This window comes from Silurus meridionalis, chromosome 21, assembly GCF_014805685.1.
Source record: "Silurus meridionalis isolate SWU-2019-XX chromosome 21, ASM1480568v1, whole genome shotgun sequence".
In the NCBI taxonomy this organism is placed as follows: Eukaryota; Metazoa; Chordata; class Actinopteri; order Siluriformes; family Siluridae; genus Silurus; species Silurus meridionalis.
The window spans coordinates 2,596,600-2,621,210 of NC_060904.1; the positions used below are offsets into that span (position 1 = coordinate 2,596,600).

The following is a 24,611-nucleotide window of genomic DNA, read 5'->3' on the forward strand; positions in this document are numbered from 1 at the left end:
GTAACCTGAAAAACTTCTGCATGACAGGATTCTCAAGTTCAACACACTTTCTGCTTCAAGACTCAAGACCTAAAAAGACGCCAAAGAATTTCTTGATTTGGACAGAGTTCTTGATTTTGTACAAAAAGTACTTTACACCAGTTGTGCAGATCATGTCCTTTGCCAGGTGTTTTTTTCTGCTGCTCCTAGTGGTGGTGGATTACACTGCAGAGCAGGACATTACTGGAAAGAATCCTGGCTGCTTGTCTGGACACCCGGGAATACCGGGCAACCCGGGACACAATGGAGTACCCGGGCGTGACGGTCGAGATGGAGCCAAAGGGGAGAAGGGAGATCTGGGTGAGGAAAAGTGCACAAATCTTGAAAGTAAATTGTATCATATATGGATTGATGCACTAAGTTCTGACAGGGATGGAAATAATGTAAGAGTGCTGAGATGTTCTGCTCTGAACATCAAACTTTAGAATATATAATTTTATATAATCTGCTGTATTGCTGTATGAAGTGGAGTTATTTTAATATATTATATTTCTATAACAACATTTCAACAGAATTCGTTTCACTTATAGTGTTACATGTGATGTTATGGAATGTCCGCAGAACAGGTCGGTCCCTGTTATCACTTACATTACAGCAGCTACAGGAATAAACATTCATCCACTTACCTGTTTTGAACTTCATAAGACATCTTGAAATGTTACTGAGAAAGCTGTCGTTTCTGAAACTGTTCCTGTACGACAGAAAGTGCACATCTTTTTCATTATTGTTTGTTCAGTATATTTCTGTTGGTGTGATTTTGACATACAAATCACACAAATCTTCTGATTTAAGAATTCATATATCACACATATAACCCACAACACAATGAGTAAAATTGGGTTTAATATAGATTTTTCTTCTCCATAGGTGAAATTGGGACTTGTGGTGCGAAAGGAAAGGAAGGACCAAAAGGAGATAAAGGAGAACCTGGTCAAGCTTCTCATCCTCGCATTTGAAGAAGATGCTGATGAATGTTGTGGTGTCTTTTTTTTATATTATAAAAAAATGTTTTCTTGTCTTTGACAGGTGCACCAGGTGCAGAAGGTCTTAAAGGGCGACGAGGAGAGAATGGAGAAAGGGGTCCGCCTGGAAAAATGGGGCCCCAAGGTTTCTCAGGGCCGCTTGGTCTGAAAGGGGTAAAGGGTGAGATGGGAATGCCAGGACCAAAGGGTATCAAAGGAGATGTAGGACCAGAGGGACCTGTAGGGCCACAGGGAATTATTGGATACCAGGGAGAGAAAGGTTCTCCAGGACCTATTGGACCTCTGGGAAGACCAGGCCCTAAAGGTGAACTCGGACCTTCTGGACATAAGGGCAGCCTCGGTTACCGTGGTGAAAAGGGGCCAAAAGGTGAAACTGGAGAAAAAGGACCTAAAGGAGACACGCCTGAAATACTGAAAAGTGCTTTTTCAGTTGGACTGACTGCACAAAGCAAGATGCCTGCAAGTAACATTCCTATTCGATTCGACAAAATCATCTACAATCGACAGCATCACTACAACCCCGAGAGTGGACGCTTCACCTGCGCCATCACCGGAACGTATTATTTCACCTACCACATCACAGTGTTCTCTCGAAACGTCCGAGTGGCACTAATGAAGAATGGACAAAGCGTCATCCACACCATGGACAACTACCAGAACAATGAGGACCAGGCGGCCGGGGGCACCGTCCTTCATCTGCAGGCTGGGGACAAGGTGTGGCTTCAGGTGCCTGGAGGTCAGCTCTTTAATGGACTCTATGCAGATGATGACGATGACACAACTTTTTCCGGGTTCCTCATTTTTGCTGATTGACAAACAAATATCTGGGAAAACATGTGAAGATTTATTCAACAAAAAAATCACTTTAAAAGCAGTGTGTCCTTTTCCTTTACTCTCCTGACTTATTGTTAGTAAAGATTTAATCTAATATGCATAAACTTTGATTTGACTTATTATTATTTTTGTTTGTTTGTTTTGAATATTTTGTTTTGCAGGATCAAAATAAACACAATGATTGCATTTTATTTGTGGTGTTTGTGTTTGTTGTTATTTAATTGACGCTAAGTATTTAACATTTAGTTAATTTAATTGACTTTTTTTTCTTCTGTTGAAAACACAGTGTATGGCAAAATGTAAAAATAAAATATGTAAAAAATTAATACAACAGAACAAACACAAATAAAATGATGCCTTATTATTAATTTAATACAAAATCCTCAGCCAATCACAGGGCTCTTCTGGCGCACCCCATTTGCTCCGCCTTTGCAATTCATGTTGCCAGATTGATTTCGTTTACTCCCCAGTTCTCTTCTTCCTACACCATGGTACACTTTTAGGCTCATTTCAATATACATTTTCTGCTGCTATTTTTTCTCCCTTATCTCCTTTTTTAATAGATTACCTAAACACATGCTGTCTAAATAAAGTAGAACTGTAAGCTTGATGGGTTTAAGAACAACAGATATTATTATTATACCAAATCGAAAAGATGCTGTTAGTTCTTTAAATAACTACATTAAAATATAACCAAAAATATAGAAAACATTTATAACAGTCGTACCTAAATATACTTACATCCCAGGTAGAGAGAGAAAGAGAGAGAGAGAGAGAGAGAGAGAGAGAGAGAGAGAGAGAGAGAGAAAGAGAGAGAGAGAGAGTTTTTGTGAAACTGGAGAAACATCCAAAGTCAACATGAGTTTGTGGAAAGTTACAACCTGTGTGTTTTCTGTTTGATCGCATACCATAGTCAAGAATAATTATTTGCCAATCTGGCAACCCGCCAGCTTTCCGCTGGATCAGCGCGACAAGTGCAGCGATGCTGCCGACTTTCTGCTGCACCGTCGCGCGCACGTCGCCGAGTCGGGATCGCGCGCAGCTGGATCGCGTGCAGTCATTTGTAACAGTTTTTAGTTCATATATTATTATTATTATTATTATTATTATTATTATTATTATTTTATTTCCTACAGAGGCATTAAAGCTCTCATCGGGACTTTTCCTGCTCTGTTCGGCTGAATTGCGTTGAAGGATTAAACAATGTAACTTCCAGGAAACTTTCGCGATCAATTGTCTTTTAACGACATCCCGACTTTGTTCCGCGACGTTAACGAGCTGAGACATGAGAAATCCTGCGGACTTTGGACCGACACCGAGCCGGGGGAAATGGCTGGTGCTGTGCTGAGCACCAGGCAGTGGGTCGGGAACAACCTGTAGCTCCATAACACAAGCATGAGAAAGGTAACACCGTGTCTGGAGTTCATTCATTAAAAAGTTAATTAATTTATTTAATTATTCATTCATTTATTTCTAAAATAAAAACACTATTAGAATCGTCAGTAAATTTTCCCGAGCTTCAGGTTTGTTCGTTGGTAACGTGTCTCCTGGAGAACAGAGCAGGAGGGGAGGGGGGGGGGGATCTGCACTGAGGGGTGTATTGTGTGCCCCACTGCCCCCAAACCCCCCCAGCGGTTGCCTTAGTGACCGTGGTGTCTGCTGTAGCCATTGTACAGAGTAACTGGGTTGTAACAGTGCAGTGAAAAGTTGTTGCTGTAGTTATACAGTCATAACGTGGTGAATGTAGTGACTGTTAATGTGATTGTTCTTATACACTGCAGGTTGATGTAGAAATGTTTTTTTTGTACAGTGAAGGTTTTTTTGTAGTGATGGTGGTTATGTTATATAGTGATGGAGTGTTGGTGTGCTGATTGTTGTATAGTGATGATGTGTTGTTGTTTGGTGATTGTGGTCATAGTAATGATGTGTTGGTGTGCTGATTGTTGTATAGTGATGGAGTGTTGTTGTTTGGTGATTGTGGTACATAGTGATGGAGTGTTGGCGTGCTGATTGTTGTATAGTGATGGAGTGTTGTTGTTTGGTGATTGTGGTACATAGTGATGTGTTGGCGTGCTGATTGTTGTATAGTGATGGAGTGTTGTTGTTTCGTGATTGTGGTACATAGTGATGGAGTGTTGGTTTGCCAATTGTTGTATAGTGATTGTCATGATGAGGGTTTGAGTGATTGTTCTGATATTGTGATGTGGTGTTAATGTAGTGGTTGTTGTGTAGTGATGAAGCGTAATTGTAGAGGTTGTTGCATAGTGATGGGGTATTTTGCGATAGGTGTTAATGTAGTGATGGGGTATTTTTGTAGTGGTTGTTGTGTGAGGGTGTTATTGTAGTGATTAGGTGTTTTGTAGTGGTTGTTATTGTTTTGTGTTGGGAAGTTGTTGAAGTAATGTTGTTCAAGTTATAGTTGTTTAGAGACAGGGTGCTATTGTGTAGTGTTGTGTAGTGTAGTGTTTTATAATGATTTCTGTTTTACATTGGTTTGTTATTACAGTAATTGTTGTTCTGTTCTGATGGTTCGTTGATTGTACATTTTGAAAGGTTTTCAGCACTTTATCAGTGTGAGCATTTATTACAGGGTGAAATGGTTGTAATGCTGATCAGTGATTGTATATCACTGTATTGTGATAGTCATATGGGGTGCAATAGAAAGCTGATTGTGGTATGGTATGAGGTAATGATGTCAGATTTTGCATTTATTGTGGTGTATTTGCGGTTGATGTCGGAGTCTGTGATTTTAGGTGTTTTGTATTGTTCAGTATTCAGAAGCTCTGAGTTGTGGTTGAGAGGTTGTTGTAGAAGTCAGCGATGTGATGTATTGATTAGTCTGATTGGTTGTTGTATTAATTACGATGTGTGTACATGTGCATAAAGCGATGGTTGTGTTTGATTTATTCTTGTAACTGTAGTTACTTTCGTGTTGTTATTGCGTGTTGTTATTGCGCTGCCGTTGAGGATTAGTGAAAGAACATTTTTAGCTTTTTCAAGAGAACTCAGGTCAACATTTCCTCACCTCAGCTATCAGCCTCAGGCCTTCCTGGGTTTGTAAGATGTTAATTGTGCGATTTACAATGTGAAAGCAGATTTTTTTTTTCACGCCTGCACACCTAATCTAAAAGGCATTCGAAATGATGAAATGTAGGTGACATGTGACTAGACTTTGCACTTATAATCTGCATCCGGTGCGAACGAGGAGTGAAGCGCCGCATGTTTGACGCGTCCGGATGAAGTTAAAAATGCAAACTGTGTGGAAGAAACGCTCACTCAAGACCTTTCGTGGCTTCAAAAATAATATTGGACAGCCGCTAACACGACATCTTCAGCTCTGGAATGTCCTACTTCATACTTAAGGAGTGAGGGGTCACTTTATTCAAACACACTCACTCACACACATGATGTAGACTTTCATCTCATAATGCTTTCCTCCCTATTCCAGACAGTGATAAGTTAAAACGCTTTCACTCCCATTCGCTACTGAGCCGCCCCTGTTACCACACACGACCACATTCCTGGAGCTGTTGATCTTTGCAGGCTTGATTTTTTTCTCGCTGGTGAATAAAAAGTGTCCATAATGGTTTGTATATGAATTTACTTTCAATTTTCTACTAAGCTGATGAAGTGGGTACTCAGCTTTAACAGAAACTAGATGTTTCCAGAACTATCTATTCACTTTATCTACACAACACTGTATCAAAATCTACTTTTTAATCCATTCATATAAAGGATTGAAGGAAGGCAGTTGTGTTAGTAAAGGTGCTAGCATTAACCACCAGAGCTTAAATACAACCTGCTCTAGATTCTACGTGTGCCTGGAACTGTACCCTTAAAGAAGGGTACCCTCAAAAAAACAATTCCCTCAGTTGGTCTTTTGACGATGGTGGCACCGAGTGCTTCAGAATCTTCAGTAGGTGTTCAGGTATGATGTGATCTGGTAATTGTGAAGGCTATTGCATAGGATTTCATGATCAGTATCATATTGCTCTTCCACACCCCAGTTTTGGAATATGAGGAATAAAATGGTTTGGAATGTGTACTTATTGGAAGATAAGCAACTCCGAGACAGTGTCAGGAATGGTGCTTCATCCCACCAATCTCTCAGTGATTCCAGATTTTTACACAGGTTATTTGCTCTATGAGTAAATACTTTGTCAGTGAAAACCTTGATGAAGGTTTTGGTCCCCAGCCAGAGTCTGAGGGAGGCTGATGGACCCACTATAATGCAGCATGTGGTAAGCAAATGCCTGAGGTGTTGGTCATGTTACCAGGCTTCCCACTCCTCCAGCAGGGCGTGTTCCTTTCGTACAATTGCTTTCCTTTTTTACCTGACAAAAAAGGAACTGGGTCATAACAAGGTATACAGGGAGCATCAGCAAACAGGAGTAAATTATACCCTCTCTTATTGCACTTTTGTGGCCGTTGTGCTGTACGTCAGACCTCATGGCGAGGTGTTTCCTCTGCTAGGAATGTCAGTTAAGTCTTGGCTCTTCTTCACAAACTCAGATTGGTGATATGTGGGTGTACAATAAATAGGCAAATGCACTCGGTTAATGGGTGTTTCAGCCAGAAGGCTATTGGTAAAGCCAGTTTCTGGTATAGGCTACGGGGGTCTGGGGTATGTTCCAATAAATCACAAAAGTGTTTAATATGGTTGAGGTCAGACCTCTATAGCAGGAGATCTTCCACTCCTACGTAAACCATATGTTCCAGGAGTTGGATTTGTGCAGTGGGGCATCATCAAGCTGGAAAAGGTTTTCATCTGCTTGTTCAAGTGACGGGAAAATGTTATGCTGCCACATACGAATACAATAATGTGCCTCCAACTTGGAGGTAACAGTTAAGGGAAGAACCACATATGACTGAAAAAGTCAGGTGACCCAATACTTGTAATCAGACTTGACTTGCCATGGTATCAGATTAAGTAAAGAGCACGTAGAACTCATATATTCATATTTTAACGTGAATATACAGCGATGCATTCAGGTAGCCGGCTAGACATTAAGACTCCAGGCACGTGCCTTGTCATTCATTACAATTGCTTCATTGTTTTAACAAGAGTGTCCGGTTTTCAGCATTGTATGATTTTCTGTGCATGCCAGAGCAACTTGCTCATCGAGGTTAATCGCTAGAACTGGAAGGGTAAGATATTCTTGTGAGCTTTGCATAGCTCCATAGCCGAAAATGTCACACCATTACTCATCATTACAACTCGTCATTAAAGTTAACACTTTTATTTTATAACCGTAGTTGTTATTGGGATTGAGACCGACTCGGAGTTCTGCGTCTTTTCGTTCGCTATTTGATGTATGGATTTGTTTGAGGTTGTCTTGACCTCATCGGTTACATCAATATGTCCTGCTGGTGGATGCCCACATTTCTAAATCAAAGTGATTAGGAAGGTTATGGTGTCAGAAATTTGGCTTTTTTCTCCATTGAATGGTTGTCAAGGATTTGAAGTCTGGTAATTTATTCAGTGTAGACTTTGTAGTGCCTGAATGTATTTGTGTGGGGGTTTTTTGCGTATGTGTTTGTTTGCAGCGTTTCTCTCAGGGAGTTTAATCTGAGCCTGGCACCAGTTGGTATCCAGAGGGGGGTTGTTTCTCTCTGAGCTCTTAATTAACTCTACTCCTGCATTTATCTTGTAGTGCATTAAGTGGTGTTATGCTGAAAAGTGCAGCCCATGTTGGCAGAACTAGGAGGAAACTGGGAGTACTTTTAATTGCATTCTTTTAAAGCAGAAGTCAAACAAAGGCCAATTCCTTTCTCTTACCTCATCATAACAAGCTGCAGCGTGTAAACAGCTTGACTCAAAGTTATACCATGTGCCCGGGTTGGCAAAATTTATTTTAGAATGTGTGTAAAGGGGCAATTTGGTTTGAGGGGAAAAAATGCTGAGTAAGACTCATGCAAACAACAGAGTCTACACCAGGCAGTAATTACACCTTCATCTTTAGGTCATAGCAAGGTTAGAGAACCAGGCTAAGAGCATGTTTGTCTCTTTATTGCACTAATAGGGGACACGACAGGTGGGTGTTAAATCAGATCAGCCTCCTTAGTCGAACCCCTGCCCCCCTTCCTCGAATGTCTTGTTCTCAGCCTACAAAGATGGAAAAAACTAAGCAATTTGTTCAATTAATCCAAACGGATTAGCGCGTTTTTTATTGCTTACTCATGCTCACAGAAAACTTTAATCAGAATCAACTCAGGCAGAACCTACACCGTTTATACCCTTAGACTGCTCTCCAAAAACGACTCTTGTTAAAACAATTAGTTCATTACCATCTTACAGGTGTTATGTAAAGGTGCTTTATTCATTACATGAACCAACCAGGAAGTGTGTTGCTCGTGCATCGGCTGGAACGCCCACAGTAGCAAAAGGTCATTTATGAAGAACGTGTTTCTGATTTTACACCTGCTTGTAAAGAAATCTGATGAGCACAGTTCCTTTAGATGTAAGACTCACAAGCAACAATGACTCGAAAACCAGAAAGTCCACCTATATTGTGCAAATAAAACACAAGAACTAGTGAGACAAATTTGTTGCACTATTGGATTTTAGTATAGATGATATTACTCAGTAGCTTTTATGCAATTTGTTGCAATTAGGCATTATGTAATCAGCCTAAAATCTATTGTGTTCCATTCTCATATGCAAAACATAAATCTAACGAGTCTTAAATAACCAGGATCAGTTTTTTCCTGTTTGTATTTTAAAGGCTATCTTTTCTTTCTTGTAGACATCGTACTCAGATGGAGCCTCAGCTCAGAGCAAAATGTCTGTGGCTTACTCATCAAATTGTGCCTCTTTTGATCGTCACCCCGAAGCTCCAGTGAGGCTTATCTGCAGCTCCGTTGAGGCAGAGAAGCGGATGAATCTAGGGGCCCCAGTAAGGCCGGTCCACTCTGAGGCCTGCTGTGAGAAACGTGGACTCAATGGTGTGAGCACTCATCCGTGGTCCACCCCTGTGATAGTTGATGCACAAGATGTATCGTGCCAGTCCAAGAATGTGCGTATCTTTTCCTTCCAGCGAAAGGGTGGTGCGGCAGGCTCTGACCGGACACCACATCGAGGCCCAGCCAGTGCTGCACAGGCATGGCCAGGTCTCCATTTTATGGGTTCTTTCAAAAAGTTGCGTTCCTCTGTTCTCCAGGGCATTCAGAACAGGGGTGGTGTGACAGGAGACAATCATGAGAAAGACTTGCCTGTAACCAATGAGGAGAGCTATGGTTTTTTGGTAACCAAAAGAAGTCAACCGTGTAGTCAACCGGGTGGAAAGGAGATGCCCAATGTCACCAATGGGGTGTGCAAAACGACACGTGTTTTGGATGAGGAGGATGATTATGAGGAAGATGGGTATGGCCTACAGAGGAACTCGCACTTCTCACGGAGTATACGTAGAGCATATGGAGCAGGACGCATCTCTCTGTTGGACAATAAACAAAAGCAATCAGAAAGTTCTACTTCTCAAGAACCTGCTTATCGCACTCGACCCTGCAGCGCCGTGGAACCCATTGGACCCAATGTAGCTTGTGATAGTGATGCAAAGGCTTTGAGTAGACTAAGCAAAAGTGCTGACAACTTGCACGTATTCAAGAGCCCTTTCAAACGCAAAGTACCATTCAGTCAGCCCCACAGCCTTGAGGATTCCAGCAGCCCAGATTTCCAGAGAACAGCTAGTGCTTCTTCTGTGGATGTGCAAGAATGTGAATCAGGTCAATGTAGAGAAACCATAGGAGTGCGGGGAAAGATGCTTAAACTCGTCGGCAGTTTAACAGATTTGTCTGTCAAGCACAAGCCGAGCCCTGGTCCCAACAACAAAGCCTCGTTATCAGCCCTCACCCAGCTCCATGATGACTATTCCCGTAGGACTCCCTGTATTCTTGCTAGCGAACGTCAACGCAGGCCCCCACCCCCATCTTCCTCTTTGTCTGACAAGCAGAAAATACAAGCTGATGTTCATTGCAACACCCCAGGTCTAAATACAGAGTCCTTAGTACCCATTACTGTCAATCCTTTCAATCACCAGGTTCCTGATTGTTCCAGCTCCACAGAACAGGTCCCCTCGAGTAGTTATGGCCAGCTTCCAGCAAACTCACCAACATTGTGTCCTGATATTTCTGTTTCCCAACTCATACCTGTCACAGGAAATGATGGGACTGTGGAAGAAGAGCAAAATGTGAAAACTGTCTTAATTCAGAATGAGCAATGTACAAGTCCAGGACAGGAGCGGAGACTGGACAGTGTTAAAGTAAACTTGGAGGTAAGACATTTAGATACTCGGTGTTAGATAAATCAATTGGGGGTTATAAAAGGCTGTATAAAAGACTGTATATCCTCAAAGTAGGCCAATGGTCAAGCATTTATTTTAGAATTCTGGAAAATCATGATATTTCTACCTATGAAATCAGAAATATCCATCTACATGACCTACGATGTGAGACATTTGCGTATTGATTACAGGTGATTTTAAAGGTAGTAAAGATACTAGCAGGGGTTTGCTAATTAGGATTATTCATTTTAGATATCAAGCAGCTTTCTTCGCAATCTACCAGTCATCATACACCGACCATGCATAACTTTATGTCCACCGATCATCAGAGATGTGCTGAAAACGGGTGCACAATGCAACGAAAAAATATAGATTTTTGAAAGTACAGATATTTGTAATAATGTAATTATAAAAAAAAATTGAATAAATGAAAGTAAAATGTTGTCCAAAAAATAAATAGTGAACTAAATTATTGATACAAGAAAAATCTTCTTAAGTACAGTAACGAAGCATTTGTACTTCTCATCTCTGCTGATCAGGCATAACATTATGACCACCTGCCTAATATTGGTTGGTCCCCTTTTTGCTGCAAAAACAGTCCTAATCCATCGATCATTAACAGCATTAACTTCTTCATTAACGTCTGTTGGATCGGACCACACGGACCAGCCTTCACTCCCCAATGTGCATCAATGAGCCATGACTCTGTCGCCGGTTCACCACTGTTCCTTCCTTGGAACACTTTTGATACCTACTGACAGGCCAGGAACATCCCACAAGAGCTGCAGTTTTGGAGATGCTCTGACCCAGTCGTCTAGACGTCACAATTTGGCCCTGGTTGAACTCAAATCCTTACGCTCGCCCATTTTTCCTGCTTCTAACACGTCAACATTGAGGATAATATGTTCACTGTTTAATAAATTTATTCACTCACTAACAGGTGCCATGATGATGAGTTAATCAGTGTTCTTCACTTCACCTTTTATAATGTTATACCTGGTCGGTGTACTGTATATCTGTCAAAGTTGTTAAATGCAAATGGACAAATTGTCAAATAGTAAATCAATCTAATACAAATTTTGTGTGTTAACTTAAACAATATACCTTGAACAAAAACCAATCAGGTGACATCTTTACTTCATTTATTTATCTTTTATGACCATTAACCATTTAGAAATGTGTTATGACTAATAAACAGAGACATTCACTGGTAAAAAGTCTATAAATTGTTAATATTCTGCTCCGTCATGTTTCACTCAGGAAATGTTTTTTAGGAAAAAGCAGTAAGATTAAACAATGTGAAATATTTTTTCACGGCAGATCTGATGTCCCAAAGAGCAGCATAAAGCGTCGGGGACGAAATAGATGTTATTAGGGTCTACTATAAGGGACATGGATTTTATGCGGTCAAATAAGTGGCATTGACTTATATTATCAGAGTTGCACTAGAGACAGATTGTATTCAGTAAAGTACATGGATGGACTGATTGTAACTTACGTCAAACACTGACCTCTGTACTTGCCGTTTTGAGCTCACGCATCGGGCGAGTGATCACAGGCCAAACGCCATAGACAGCAAAGGTTCTCTCAATCTTAATTCATGTAGATTAGGCAATATTCATTATTAATCTGACAGACTCATTGGACAGCTTTATGTAGAGCTTTGTGACGGTTGTAAACACTTGGATAGGTGCCAGACAGATGGCTCAGCTGTAGGGTTCGTGAGAAGGGTTAATGATTACTTGGGGTTTATGATTAGCTCTGTTGCTTAAACAAAGCTTCAAGACCCGAGTACGGATATTTATCAAGGGGTCAAAGTCTAAGAAATGTAACAACCACACACACACACACACACTCATACACACAGAGATGCAGACACACACCGGGCTTAGGAGCCTGTTCTGACAGATTCCAAGAGGTTGGCCCCAAGAGCACAAGCTGCTCTGTTTGTTTATATTTAAAAGTGTGTGTGTGTGTGTGTGTGTGTGTGTGTGTGTGTGTGTGTCACCATGGTGCTGATCCACTGTGTGCCGTTTCAGTGCATCTGGAAGACTCCAGAGAGAGAGAATGGAAATCTAGAGGTAAGCCGGCTTGTTATCTCTCAGTGGAAAGGTGTTATTAGAAGTGATTTTTTTAGGCCTTTAATGCATGCGCTGTATTTAACACCCTCCTTAGGCACACAAGTTCAGTTGTTTTCCTGAGATAAAACGCTGTCTAGTTCCTGAAGCTGTTGATACTGTCAGTCTCTAAATGCAGTCCCTCTGCAATCCAGAGAAATGATGTGATAATCTGTAAAAGCATAATGTACTTGTCTGTGTTTAAGAAGCCTTTCACAAAACGTGCACACATTTATTCCAGACACCACCCGGAGACCCATCTTCTGCAGATTTCCCGAAGGTAACCAGCGAAAGGTACTTCGACTCAGTGTTCGTTAATCCTCCTGTCACACCCACCTGCGCCGCCGAGTCGCCCCTGGTGACAACACCAACCTCGCCTGCCTCCTCCTGCGACACACCCGTCTGTTCTGTGCCCAGAAGGAGGGCGAACAGAAACAAACCCCGACCAATCTCAGACTACGGACAGCTCATCTGCAGAAAGTATGCAGTCCCCAAGGAGAACGTGGAACTTCAGCATGATGCTCAGGAGGAAGGTCATGCAACCGACACACAGGCTGATTTGCACATTGAAGAGAACAGCTGTGCGAACGGACACAAGGATAACAGGAAGAGGCGTCCTCTCTCAGTGATAGAAGGCGTGGATCTGTTCGCATCTCCTGATGAGAAGGAGAACTCCAGTTTGTCTTCTGTAAGCCTTTCTCTATTCATTTTAGCCCTCAAACCTTTAATTTGTAGACAGCTTTAAATCCATTGTAGAATGTGCTATAATGAAGTAACACATCGCTCTATAAACTTCAGTCAGTTCTTGAACCCACTGAAGTCTAAAGACCTCAATAATTGTTAATGATGCAACAAAACTTACAGCGGAGCATCAAAGTAAAAACCTTTCTGCATAGATATCACTGACACTGGAAACTCCTTTCATAAATATTCAAGAAACATCTTATAGAAAACATCAGCATTTTGACACACACTGAATATTTCGATTTCAGCTCTCTGGAGAATCCAAGTCAGCAGTTCACCAGCATATAAATGCCATTCAAAATGTATTGCGTGAACTTGAGCTGGCTAGATAATGTGCCTCGTCTACTCGATAGCTCCTGCTACTTCCATTAAAAGTATATTGAAAGCTAGTGGTAGATTTGGAGATATGTAACGTTATTGTAATACTTGGTTTTATATAAAAACACAGATTGAACCAAGTCAAGAAAAATGTGTCTGGTTAACTATTAAAACACTAGTAACAGTATTGTTATATCTTATTATTTATTCAAACTAGCTCATATTACCAAGTAAACTGCAAGCCAAGGTTTGATTATTTCTAAAGGCTGTGTTCTTGTACTATGTGTTCTGAGTGTCATGTGTCATGCTGGATCTTCTCATTTCCAATAGTGTGCATGGCAAGTAAGAAATACTAAGAACAGGACAAATTAAGAACCAATTGGCCAATTGGTGCAATCAGTATTTTTCTTTTACCCGGTATTTAATAGATTTCTGCCCGAAAGCCATGAACCTGTATTTTGTGTGATTACGATGCGATTGCAGCAGTCATGTCTTCTTTTTAACCATACATTTTTATTATTGGCTAGTTCCAGTGTAGGTCATCAAGTGAGGGATTGCTTGAGGTCTAATGATTCATTGAGGACTCGGAATTACTGTGTTCAAAAGCATACAAGGAACACTGTGTTGTCCTGAGTCATAATTGGCACTGAGAGAAAAGCATAATGGCTCGCTCCCATTTCCTCATACCACGAGCTCATACACGGCCAAAAGTTTCTACAGCTTTAAATCACCTCACTAAGCCAAAAAAAAAAGCATGAAGGAATACTCCAGAGAAGTTTTCTTTTCAACCTGACCTCTGTAGCTCTGATCTGCAGTTTAGGTGTGATGGCTGTAAACCGAATTTTCCACACCTTTTCTCTGATTTCATGTCCAGTGGACATCAAAAGACAGATGTTGGACTCTTTCATTAAATATTTTCATTATTTAGCACCGATTCATTGCAGAAGTGTTTATGGTCTCACAATAAAGTATTGGATGAGACAGAAATGAGAGAAAATCTTACCAAAGCTGTTCTTATGAATTATCCAACTTCTATAGAAATAACTCAGGGGTTAAGATGTGGGACTGCTGACCAGAAGGTCTTGAGGTCAAAGCCCAGCACCTCCAAGCTGCCCCTGCTGAGCCGTCCGCATAGGGACATCTGCCAAATGCTATAAATGGTAGATAGTTTGTAAGTGGTGCTTGTTAGAATTTCTGCGAGGGCTTTTGTGTGGTAGCTCAGTGGTTTAGATGTTGGACTTGTGAACAGAAGGTCTTGAGGGCTTGAGTTCAAATCCCAGCACTTGAGCATCTTTAGCGTGACATACTGTATGTATGCGTCTCTGTATGTTTGTGGTTATATTTGTCTGCACCGACTCAATGAGTGTGGTAACTGATAAATACTATTTAGAATAGGAGCTGACTCAGCGTAGTGTGTTCAGAACATGACATGCCATGTTTACCCTCTTATAGGGTCATTGCCCTTTTCAGGACAGTCACAGAACTCTGATTTTTTTTGTGGTGCTGTTTTTTTTATAGCCCGTCACCCGACCCCCTGTACCCTCTCATGGGGTGCCTCCGTACCGTGCCGTATCTGCCCGGCTCCGCCCCTGCGTCTTCTCCCAGAGCACGCCGACGGACCTGGACCGAGTGGGGCGCCGCAAACAGCATCGAGTCCTCAGTGGTGAGTGTGTGTGTGTGTGTGTGTGTGTGTCTGTGTGTGTGTGTGTGTGTGTGAAAGAGAAAAATTGTATGAGTAGTTTTTGTGGACATGAAAGGTTTATATGTATGTGTGTGTGTGTGTGTGTGTGTGTGTGTGTGTGTCTGGCAGATGGAAACTCAGATGGATGCACAGGCCTGGATGGCAGTGTGAGTGAGGAGGACGGCAGTTTTGATGAGCTCACAGAAGGAACACCGTATCTGCAGCCGGAGGTCGATCTGTCAACTTTAAACCAGGTCAGTAAGAAGACACAGTGAATGTGTGTACGGGTTTAAATGTGTCTGTGGGTAATAAATAGCGGATAAATAGTCACACTTTAATAAATCAACAAATACATGGCCAGCAGATTGCTGTGATAAAAGAATAATAATAAATAAAGACTCGTCTACGCTTTCTGTTATCTGAACATTTTGCAGTAACTCTTCTTCACCAGCCCAATCTGTCGTCGATTATTTTTCCATAACAGCACGACACTGCGTGATTTATCCCTCGCTCATCGCACTGTGATCGTGTGGGGCTCCGTTACATCATTTACAATCTATTACTTACTGTCGCATGATCAGCATGTGTTTATGCACCCATGTAAGACACATTTAGGTTTTAGTACAATCGCATCATAATTGGAACAACAACATCTGAATTAAAGAGTTTAAATTTTTCAAACTATTTTAAATAAAATGCCTGCTTGGCTTAAATAATATATAAAATAATATTTTCTAAAAATAAAATAAATCAAAGTAATGAAATACACGTTTTTATTATATTAGTTAAATTGGGTAATCAATTAAATTGACACAAATTAAATTAAAATACAATTAAATAAATGTAAAACAATTAAAATAGTTTGTTAAACCTTACAGATGTGTATGTAAGTATGTGTTTGACATTAAATATAAAATGTTCTAAAGATATGACTATCCTTCATTCATTCATTTATTCACTCCCTCGATATGTGGAATTGTCAGAATTTTCTCCTTTTAAGAAAAATTCTTAAAGCTAGACATAAAACGCTAAAGAATCCATAGCGCTAGCGTTAGCCCCTAACCCGGATGTGGCTAGCAGCTAACGCTAGGAGCAAAACATGCTGCGCTGAAGGATCCAGTCTGTCCCACAATATACTTCAGATCGAAAAGCTCTCCGTTTTATTGTCGTTCCTTCGGCAACAGGTTGCTTTTGTAAAGATTGCGAGGGCGTGGCTGCGACAGACTTTCCGTATCAACGCCGCTAACAAAGCCATGAACTAGTTCAGTTCATGTAAATAAGCCTGAACACATTTGAGCTTTCGAAAACATGTTGCTATGACAACAAATCCAGGATGAAGCTTTAATGCAGTTAATTGATTAATCTACATTTGAAAACTGGACCCCTGATCTAATCTGATTTCCACATTCCAGTGTGTGTGAAATATATTGCAGGTGTCAAATTCAGTTTCCTAAAACACACTGGCATTTAGGAAAACAAAACAAAATACTATTTGGGTCGCCCTGATTTTATCTTTAGCATGTTTTCTTTATGCTAAGAAATAACTCGAGCTACGTATAAGCAAAATGACACTTTACTCTCCTCATCACGGTCACAATTAATACTCACAAAATTCAGAATTTTCTAAGGTTGCAGGGTTTAAAAGGTTTGCTTCACCTTTATTAGACAGAGCTTCCCCTTAGGGAGTCGTGAGAATGCATGCTGCCGCATGTCAGATTGATTATTCTATTGAGTACATAAATCAGATCCGTACTTGATTGCAGATAAAAATGTAAAAAAAAACTCATGCTTAGATTTTTACAGCATGTGTGTGTGTTTGCAGCATAGAATGCGAGTATATGAGTGATTGCTGTTGGACTTTTAGTTTGTGGGTTGCTTATGATAGTTACAATCGTACTATGGATCCATCATACATCTCTACATTCCAAGAAGTCAATCCTGACACCCGACTCCAGCCATGAGCTGAGCGAGCCCGTCTTCACCACAGCATTACTCACTCATTTGTCAATCACAGATTATTTGCATGTGAAATAAATGAAAATGTGTTCCGTGACTGGAGCAAATTCACACTCAGCCCTCATTAGTTCCAATTCCATTTGCCCCAGAAAAGAGTTGGTTTATTAAACCACAGAAATGTTATTAGTCTAAGTGATGTTTGGATTATTGCTTTCCCCGGATGGCCGAATTACTTGAGGTACTTCTTTCCAAAGTCAGGCACAATTTATTACAGGATATCTCTTGGAAATCTAAATCGCCTCATAAACCATTGTTCTTATAGGACAATAATCAGTTTGACCCCTGAGCACAAGATTCATGAGAATGTGCTCCATCCTAGTTCTCTAAACTAATGTCAACTTTTGGAGGACCAACACAGATGTTGTTCATTATTTGTATTAGACTTGTATTTCATTATTTCACACTCTATTCATTCATTTATGTAGCTGCTTTTTGGAGATATTTAGAATAATGTGCTGCTTGGCAGTGAGAAGTGGAATCGCAGCCAAATTGTGAATAAACGTGGTCTAGATTTTGCACGCCAGCAGGAACCTGGTGTCAGGTCATGGTGGGAAATATCCCTAACTTCGTGTGAAGACCGCGGTATAGAAATCATTTGTGTAGTTGGCTCATACTTTAAGGGTGTTGTGCCTGTAATATTGTGTGTATGTGTGTTTCTGGGTGGAGGTTCTGACGATTCTATGTGGTTTTTGAATGCGTTACTGGGTGCGGTTCCCGGTGACTTTTTGTGGTAGCAATGGAAGAGTGTAAAAGGATGCTGCTCTGTTTGTCCGTTAACACCCGGAGTATTTATATTTTTCAGTACAGTAAATGGATTCAGAGTGTAATGGGGTGTGGCAACAAATCCATGATTCCACATGATACCCAACCTATTTCCTGTAAAAATCCTAACAAATGAGCAAGTCAGTGTAATTCCTAGAGTAACGCCCAATGTTAAAACACTACCAAATAACCAAATTACCATAGTTGCTGTAGTAGAAAGAATATTAACAGTAACCAGAGTACATTTGTCAAAAACGCTATAATTGCCAATAAAGCACACCTTTAATTAAAACGCCACGGCATGGCGAATGGTGCACACTAGCGTAATTCATGTATTTATATGCTTGTTGTAAAAACACTAATAAATAGGTTACCATAAATATTTTAATTCTTACGGATACACCTATTCTTTTATCACTATTGAGACTCCCATGCAAGTTTATTTGCAACAGCTTTTACTTTAATTGAACAAATATATAAATGTGAAAATGTAGCTACAAAAAATATGTTGTGTGTAATTGTATGGACCATAGAAAGTTTGTCCTGCAAGTGAACTAAATGAATTTCACATCTGTGTCCGCTACAGTACATCTCATCAGGACATGTCGTTTATGCCGAGGCTCTGTGGGACCATGTGACGATGGGCGAGCAGGAACTGGCCTTCAAAGCCGGGGATGTAATCCGGGTGCTGGATGCCCAGGAGAAAGACTGGTGGTGGGGGCTGGTGGGCGAGCGGCAGGCCTGGTTTCCCTCCAGCTTTGTGAGAGTAAGTGTTGGGCGACGAGCGCGAAACAAAGCCTCACTCAGGCCACGCTGAGCTATGGAAACTTCTGAATGGCTCCTGGGGTTGAGATAAGAGGCCATTGAAGGAGCGTCACCATGGTTACTGCTATTGATTGGCAGGGGGTCATGGGAACAAGGAGGTTTCTAAAGGAGGGTGTACGTACTGTAAATTTGCCTACTTATGGAGCAAATATGCAGGTTTTGACCTCTTGGTTTACTCAAGTGGAACAGAACAAATACAAAGTTTGCTCAGGGTCAAAGCTTACAATGTCTTCGATGTGTAAAAAAATGTATTAGACAAACCCATAATATTCTTCTCAGCTTTATTTGGCATTTTAATATCCATGCAAAGTAAGCATGGTGTCCTTCTGTCCCGCAGGTGCGTGTGAATCAGGAGGACTCGGCCAGTGACAGTGTGGAGAACTCTGCAGAACAGCAGGAGGCTCTTTCTAAAGAACCACACAGCCAGACCTCTGAGCACCGAGAGCAGATGAGGGCTAACGTGGTCCAGGAGATCATGAACACCGAGCGTGTATACATCAAACACCTCCGGGATATCTGTGAGGTGAGCTGCTTTTCACTCGGCGTTCCATCATGTTTTTATGTATGTGTTCTGTAATCATGTGCGGGCTATAGAATAAATATATTTACATAGTATGTCAAATCTTCATGTACCATCAAGTGCAAAAGTTAGCACACCCTCAACACAAAATGATTCTTACTTGAGTTCTAACAGTGTGGTATGTTAGGTTTGTTTGTTTATTTGTTTTGTTTATTCAGTACTTCCTGGGACACTGGATATCCATCTGACTTCAGAGTCTTACTGCATTTAATTCCACTAAACAAAGAACAAATGAATAACCCTTTTTTTGAGGCTTTATTACAATTCTTTTTAAATAGCAATATTATACAACACATTGTGAACAATACTGTTTTGTATCTGAGATTCAAAAACAAAACAGATGCAAAAGCCACACTCACAAGCAACAGCATTCTGAATATAGAGTCAAGACACACCCTTTTATACACACTTATATACTGGTTTACACATTGTGTATGATGAATTAGATTACTGATTCCTGGAAAATTGAAGAATATTTGGTCGCTTATCAGCCTTTTTTTTCTGTTCTGTATTACAAACACAAAGATATTTATTACTCTGTGTTTAAGAAATGGCCATGCAGTATAATATATTAGTGAATAAATAAGAAACTAAATCCCTTTTACATAAATACTCTTTAATAAGTTCCCCTCCCTTTGTGTTTAAAGTCTACTCCAATCTCTCATTTCCTCTGCACAGCTTTTCAGTGCCCCACCTTCCCACACACACACACACACACACACACACACCATTTACTCTCAGCATTCCTGTAACAACTAAAAGCTTCCTGGGAGAGTATAATAAGACGGTCATTAACTCAGCACATTAGTTGAAAGTCGTGATCGTGTGATCATTGCTTAATTGCCGTCTGATGTCTGAGAAAACTTTCTAGAAAGATTGTGGTGTGTACACACTGATTCTGATTGTGATCTTACTCAGGCTAAATGTTTTACACATCATTCTTTTATCTGACTGATAAACTATTATGAAAGTTTTTATTGTATGCAAGTCAGCAGTGTGAATCACTCTAAAGACTTTCCACGCTCTTTAAAAGTATAAATTAATGTATACATATTTTTAATATAATCCTTTTTTTATTATATTATTATATGATTTGTTATTATAATGAGCACATATTTTACCTAAACACATGGTGACTCAGTGAGGAATTTAAATTTCTTCACCTAAAATCCTCTTTTTGTCTAATTCTTGTAAGATAAATGAATCCCAGCACGAATCCTTTTAAGTTTTTTACACCAAGCTCTCAGTGTGGTTTCTGCTCACTGCTGCCCCCTGATGGCCTGAAGCTACAACAAGGGCTGTAGCTGAACTTGCAGTATGTTCTTCTCAATGATTCAATTTGTTTAATAAGATTGTGTGTGTGTGTGTGTGTGTGTGTGTGTGTGTGTGTGTGTGTGTGTGTGTCCGTTCAGGGATATATCCGCCAGTGTAGGAAACACCCGAATATGTTCACAGATGCCCAGCTCAAGACTATCTTCAGCAACATTGAAGACATCTACAAGTTCCAGAGGAAGTTCTTGAAGGATCTAGAAAAGAATTATGACAAAGAAAACCCTCATCTGAGTGAGATTGGGTCATGCTTCCTTCAACAGGTAAATTATTGGAAATATTTTTAAAAGGCAGAAGATTAAGAAACTGGTCAGGAAATGAATGTTTATTGCTGCTAATAAGTAAATAAAATAAGTGAGAACAAAACTAACTTGTTTCCTAAACATTTCACAAGATATAATATAATATAATACAATACAGAGTACTAATGATGTTTCCAAAACGTATTTTGGAACTATTTTATGAACTATGTCCAAATTAAATTAACATTGTAGTTGTTCTGAAACATTTCCCAGAGTGAAAAAAATACACAAGTTTTGTAATTCAGTATTGCTTCTCTGTACACAAAGCAGTTTGTCTCACACTCACACATTCTATCATTTCCAATCAGGGTGAAGGTTTCTCCATATACTCAGAGTACTGTAACACACACCCAGCGGCCTGCACAGAGCTGCAGCGACTGATGAAGCAGGGACGCTATAAACATTTCTTCGAGGCTTGTCGCCTCCTGCAGCAAATGATTGACATCTCCATCGCCGGCTTCCTGCTCACACCTGTGCAGAAGATCTGCAAATACCCGCTGCAGCTGGGCGAGCTGCTCAAATACACGCCGAAAGACCACAGGTATTACTCACACACACACACACACACACACACACACACACACACACGTGTGTGAAATGTATTTTACAATAAAACGCAATAATAAACCTAGAAATACAGAATATTGATTCTGCTTATTTTTTTTTTTTTTTATACGTCACCCTGCCTGATTCAGTGATTACGAAGGCGTGTGTAAAGCCCATGAGGCGATGAAGAACGTGGCCAGTCTGATCAATGAGAGGAAGAGGAGGCTGGAGAGCATCGACACCATCGCGCACTGGCAGGAGGCCATCCTGCACTGGGAGGTGAGGACACACCGCTGCGCCTGGCTGTTATCTCAGCTGCACTTCAGCATGAGCGAGTGTCTGAATTGTTCACTCAGAAATGCTGTTGAAAAGTTTAAAAACTTGACTGTTTTAAGTCTGTACATTTTTAACACAAATTATTGTCTGTAAGTAAATGTGCCTAAAAGTGGCAGGCTGTTTACTCGTAAATCCCATCTGAAAGGTCCTATTAACAACACCACAACAGCACGTTCCTATTTTATTTTCAATTTTCAGACCTGAGAATCTTATTAATCTTATTAACTTGAAGCAGCATTAAACAAACTTTCCAGAGTATTTCAAGTACCAGGTAAGAAATGTAAAGCTTTTTCATCTGATCAGGAAGAAGAAAATGATTGCTCATGCATTATCCAGGCCTCCTTGTGTATTTCTGAGGGTTCGTTAGAAAATCAAGGATTCTCTGTAGCCTGTTTTACATGAAACCCTGTCTGATAGGAAAACACATAAAAACTTTAACTAGATGGAAAATCCAAAGAACTACTTAGTGTCCAGTTGAGCATTGGGGACAAATCCGGTGTTCAGTTAAGCCTAAATCTATTTACAGTTTAATTTTATTTATTTAAGTTAAGAGCGTGTGCCAAATGCCATAAATGTAAATATAAAGGTATTAAAATAAATATGGTGCGTGTTGCATGTGTCTTTATTCAGGGTGAAGACGTATTATCACGGAGCTCTGAGCTTATCCATTCAGGTGAGCTGACACGAGTGGTCCGTGCTGGGAAGACGCAGCAACGCAGCTACTTCTTGTTCGACCACCAGCTGGTCTTCTGTAAAAAGGATGTCTTGTGGCGGGATCTTCTGCACTACCGTGGACGCCTCAACACAGACATGGTGGTTCCTCAGGATCTGCCTGACGGGCGTCACCCGGACCTGGGCATGCTGCGAAACGCCATCGCCTTGCGCAACCACGACACGCTGGAGGTGCTGTGTATGCTGACCTGCAGGAAAGCCCAGGACAAGCAGCTGTGGCTCGAGGCTTTCAATCGAGAACGCAGACGTGTGAAAGAGGATCAGGAGATGGGTGAGTGGGAATACACTGGGAATTTACTATATGACCAAAAGGTATTGGGACACCAGACTTTTCCACACATATTTGGTTCTCCCACATATGAGTTATACAGTTGTAGTATTAAACTGTAGCATTTTGCCTTCACTTGAACTGGGAGACCGAAACTTGTTCCAGCATGACAGTGTCCACAAAGTGAACTCCATGGGGGTTGTAGTTGAAGACCTCGAATGCATAGAGCTATAAACCGTATTAAATGCCTTTGCGATGGATGTGAACGCTGACTTCACCCAAAGCCTCCTCGCCTCATCTACATCAGTACCTGACTTTATTAACACCATTATGGCTGAATGAATCCAGAGGTGTCAAAAGTACACACATCCTTCACTTAAGTAGAAGTGGAACCTTCATCTGAGGGAGTTTATTCTTGCCACAGTCACCCCAGGCTGCTCATCAGGGATAAATACACAGCATTCACCTTCATTCTTAAATTCTGTAAGGCTGCTTTGAGACAATGGCTTATGTAAAAATATACGTTTGAGCTTTCAATTCACATATTTATTTTGTCTGTAAGGCAAATATTCACTGAGTTTCAGGGTGTTTTATTTATGTGTCTGTGAAGAGAGATGACAGACACATTTAATGTTCAGGTGTGTATTGTATAAAGAATTTCCATGGAGGAGGCTGGTGTTTGAGTGTCAGACCCTTTTACTCATCACAACTAACCTCAATTGTGAAACTATTGTGTATTGCATCATATATGTGCTATTACAGGAAAATCATCAACTTCTGCTCTGCTTCATCACACTGCCTTGATGTTGATTGTATTTCTATAACAGAATCTTTCCAAATGTTGTATTCCTTATTTATTAAGCGTATTATCCTTCTTATACACACCATTTTTTTAAAAATTCATTATCTGGTTAAAGTTACATTGTAAGGCATCCTTACAAAAATCTCTACCGTATTAACGGGTATAGTTGTTTTTTTTAATAGCTAATATGTATTTTTGGGATTAAATTTGCGTGACACGTCTACAATACCAAACACTGTGTGTGAGATGTTCTAATGCCTTCAGTATGAGGGCTTTGGTATACATAAGGAATAATAGGATTAAATAAAGTGTTAATTTTCTCTAACAGGTATGGAGATTAGCGAAACCCAAAGGAAGGAAGCGATTCAAAACGCACGAAAATCGAAGCAAGGCAAAATTAAAAGTAAGATCAATTCTCTTATAGTACTATGTAATATTAGCCAATGTTAACTAACATTAATTGTGTGTGTTTCCCCTCTCAGATGTCAAATACACAGGTCACCCAGTGTCTCATCCTCATCAAGCCTTACACCCTATCCACCAGCGCCACATCACTGTACCGACCAGTATCCCCCAGCAGCAGGTCTTCTCTTTAGCAGAACCCAAGAGGAAACCCGCACTGTGGTACACGATCACACGCACCGCCCTTTTCCGGAAATGACCAGAAAAATACAAACTTAATATTCTTTCATATGAAGAACAGCGTACAAGTACTTCCCGGTGCCAATATGAAGGACAACAGAGAACACAATTAAGAACAAATGAACAGAGTATGTGTGTGTGTGTGTGTGTGTGTGTGTGTGCACAAGCCTATGGTACCAAAAGTGTTCATGCTGTGTGTGTGTTTGTGTGTTTTAGGTGTGGTAACGGTGCTGCTTGTATTAGATTTTGTATCTTTCTGTTCACCACATCAGCATTTGTTAGTATAAAGACGTATTGATGTATTCGTCAAGTTTGTTGTATAATTATATGAAGGTAAGGCTGGAACCTTTTTGAAAAGTTAGTCCTAACTTTAGGAACATCAGATGCTGCACTAATAACCTTATGTTCTGTAAATAAACACCTCTGTGACTCAGTGTGTGACTCTGATCTCCTGCACTTTTTATTTGATACAGTTC

General features: G+C 40.5%; 2 protein-coding genes across 3 annotated transcripts; both read left to right on the top strand.

The window, feature by feature from the left end:
- Positions 1–6: 6 nt before the first annotated feature.
- On the top strand, positions 7–2,047 carry c1qtnf9 (C1q and TNF related 9). The gene is made up of 3 exons (XM_046877450.1): positions 7–339; positions 907–969; positions 1,066–2,047. Exons 1-3 carry the CDS (start codon positions 21–23, stop codon positions 1,833–1,835), a joined length of 1,152 nt encoding a protein of 383 aa, XP_046733406.1. The 5' UTR covers positions 7–20; the 3' UTR covers positions 1,836–2,047.
- Positions 2,048–2,780: 733 nt separating this feature from the next.
- On the top strand, positions 2,781–24,569 carry spata13 (spermatogenesis associated 13). Of its 2 annotated transcripts, XM_046877444.1 has the most exons (15): positions 2,781–2,919; positions 2,993–3,260; positions 8,603–10,126; positions 12,175–12,216; positions 12,494–12,940; positions 14,833–14,977; positions 15,125–15,249; positions 18,360–18,539; positions 18,936–19,121; positions 20,591–20,770; positions 21,118–21,350; positions 21,505–21,634; positions 22,322–22,694; positions 23,822–23,896; positions 23,976–24,569. In XM_046877444.1, the coding sequence occupies exons 2-15, from the start codon at positions 3,252–3,254 to the stop codon at positions 24,152–24,154; spliced, it is 3,828 nt and encodes a 1,275-aa protein (XP_046733400.1). In that variant the 5' UTR covers positions 2,781–2,919; positions 2,993–3,251; the 3' UTR covers positions 24,155–24,569. The 2 variants fall into 2 exon arrangements, with proteins under 2 accessions (XP_046733400.1, XP_046733399.1); XM_046877443.1 differs by having other exon boundaries at positions 2,855–3,260.
- The last annotated feature ends 42 nt before the right edge of the window (positions 24,570–24,611 follow it).

What these genes read in the sequence shown, in the direction of transcription:
- c1qtnf9 (XM_046877450.1), top strand. Translation starts at nt 21, where the DNA reads ATGACAGGATTCTCAAGTTCAACACACTTTCTGCTTCAAGACTCAAGA. An exon ending in AGGGGAGAAGGGAGATCTGG is followed by an intron (nt 340 to 906) that starts GTGAGGAAAAGT and finishes TCTTCTCCATAG; the next exon opens with GTGAAATTGGGACTTGTGGT. An exon ending in AGGAGATAAAGGAGAACCTG is followed by an intron (nt 970 to 1,065) that starts GTCAAGCTTCTC and finishes TGTCTTTGACAG; the next exon opens with GTGCACCAGGTGCAGAAGGT.
- spata13 (XM_046877444.1), top strand. An exon ending in GTGTTAAAGTAAACTTGGAG is followed by an intron (nt 10,127 to 12,174) that starts GTAAGACATTTA and finishes GTGCCGTTTCAG; the next exon opens with TGCATCTGGAAGACTCCAGA. An exon ending in GGTCATGCTTCCTTCAACAG is followed by an intron (nt 20,771 to 21,117) that starts GTAAATTATTGG and finishes ATTTCCAATCAG; the next exon opens with GGTGAAGGTTTCTCCATATA.